Raw genomic sequence first — 1,567 nt, 5'->3', positions numbered from 1 at the left:
CGGGGGGAGCGAGTGAGGGGCTGTATGTGGCTTAGTTGCCAACTGGAGTTAAACCAGGACACACTCTCAATAAGGAAAAAAGCTCCAGCTAGATGCTGTATGTTCAGCCAGGACAGTAACGGCAAGGGAGAATCAGAAACATATCCCTTTTACTCTGGAAGTTTAAAATTCATTTGCTTCCAAAGCTTCTGGGGGAAAAAAAAAAAGCCAAAAAAACCCAACAGAACCACGTAGCCTTGATCAACCAAGTTATAGATATGCCAATGCCAAATTTTGTCCAAAGCTCAAAAAATGAAAAAAAGCTTTTTGGAAAGCAACAGCTCTGAACTTAATCATCCAAAGGAGCAGGAATCCTCCAGTAAACTGTGGCTTGGTTTTGGGGTTTAGGGAGATCCTCAGTACTGGCTCCACAGGAAGATAAGCTCCTTTAGACATTCTGGAAGTTGTAAGCTCCACTGAGCATAAAACTGAATAGTAGGTATAAAAGCAAGACTGATCTAAGAGATAGCAAAGAGTCTTACCTAGAGGAGCTTTAGGAGATGTGCTCAACAAGTCAATAGAGGGGCCCTGGCTGGGATCTGGGGGCATAAAACCAGAAGAAAACATTCAGCAGAGAGATTCTCAAGCCCTGCCTTTCAGCGTGCTCACAGTTCCATTACATCTCTTTTACCTCCTCTGCCCCTACTCCAAACAAGCTAAGTTACAGTTTGAAATGCGGAATTTCCTATGTACAATGACTTTACATCTCCACAAAGCAAATTATTCCCCCTGCAGTGTTCTTAACACATTAAAAGAAAGCAAACACCCTGCAGGGGAATACAAAGCCGTTTCAGATTACATCTGTACCTCTAGATTCTTGGTTTACTTGTCTTTCACCCTAGAAACAGTTTTTTGCTTTATATTCACAGACGCTTTCCAGACACACCAAATTCAATGAACAAAAAGGAGTCTTTAAATAAATAATAATGTCTGAAAGCAGGGAAACAGGGCAGCAAAGCCCAAACAGTTTCGTGTGCATTTCAAGAAAAGAACTGATCCCAAACAGAGCCATGCTTTCAGAAGTCTCCACTAATTTAACCAAACATCATAGAGTGCACAGAGCTGCCACTCAGGTTCTTGGGAAAATTATTCACAAGGGAACTCACTTGACACTTCATTGCCTTCTGATGACTTTGTTGCTTTATCCACCTCTGGAGAAGACTGTGCAGGATTCTGGCTGGCATCTGCTACATCCCAGGTACTGGAAGACTGCAAGGAGATACTCATTGCAGTGATTTGCAGAAGACAAATGAACCAAACAATCCTGAACTTAGTTCAGGTTTAGTGACCTATATTCAGTTTTAGGCCAAAGGAAATGTGTTCCAAACTCCAGACTATGCCTCCACTGCAGATAACGTACACACAGGCCCATGCTGTCTTAGGGTCAAAAATTAAAGAAAACACCCCAGCAGCTAGGCTGAATGGAATGCCACGAGAAATTACAGCATCACTCAACAGAGGTATCACAGTTGGCTACTGTGAGGACTTCCCAGGTGAAGGAGATGAGATTACATCTGGGAGAAAGAGT

General features: G+C 42.7%; 1 protein-coding gene across 1 annotated transcript in view; it reads right to left on the bottom strand.

Annotated features, from left to right (window-relative positions):
* Positions 1-521: 521 nt before the first annotated feature.
* The window catches only part of LOC104494901 (ADP-ribosylation factor GTPase-activating protein 2-like), a gene marked incomplete at both ends in the record, with an annotated part of 3,890 nt that continues 2,844 nt past the window's right edge, over positions 522-1,567 (bottom strand). Inside the window, 2 exons of the mRNA XM_010137799.1 lie at positions 522-578; positions 1,146-1,248. Of these exons, the coding sequence (XP_010136101.1) occupies positions 522-578; positions 1,146-1,248 (160 nt within the window). The remainder of the gene's footprint in view (positions 579-1,145; positions 1,249-1,567) is intronic.

Source organism: Buceros rhinoceros, unplaced genomic scaffold (assembly GCF_000710305.1).
Source record: "Buceros rhinoceros silvestris isolate BGI_N320 unplaced genomic scaffold, ASM71030v1 scaffold39396, whole genome shotgun sequence".
NCBI classification, from domain to species: Eukaryota; Metazoa; Chordata; class Aves; order Bucerotiformes; family Bucerotidae; genus Buceros; species Buceros rhinoceros.
Note: the sequence above shows the minus strand (reverse complement) of the source record. Positions and strands in the feature narration are given on the sequence as shown.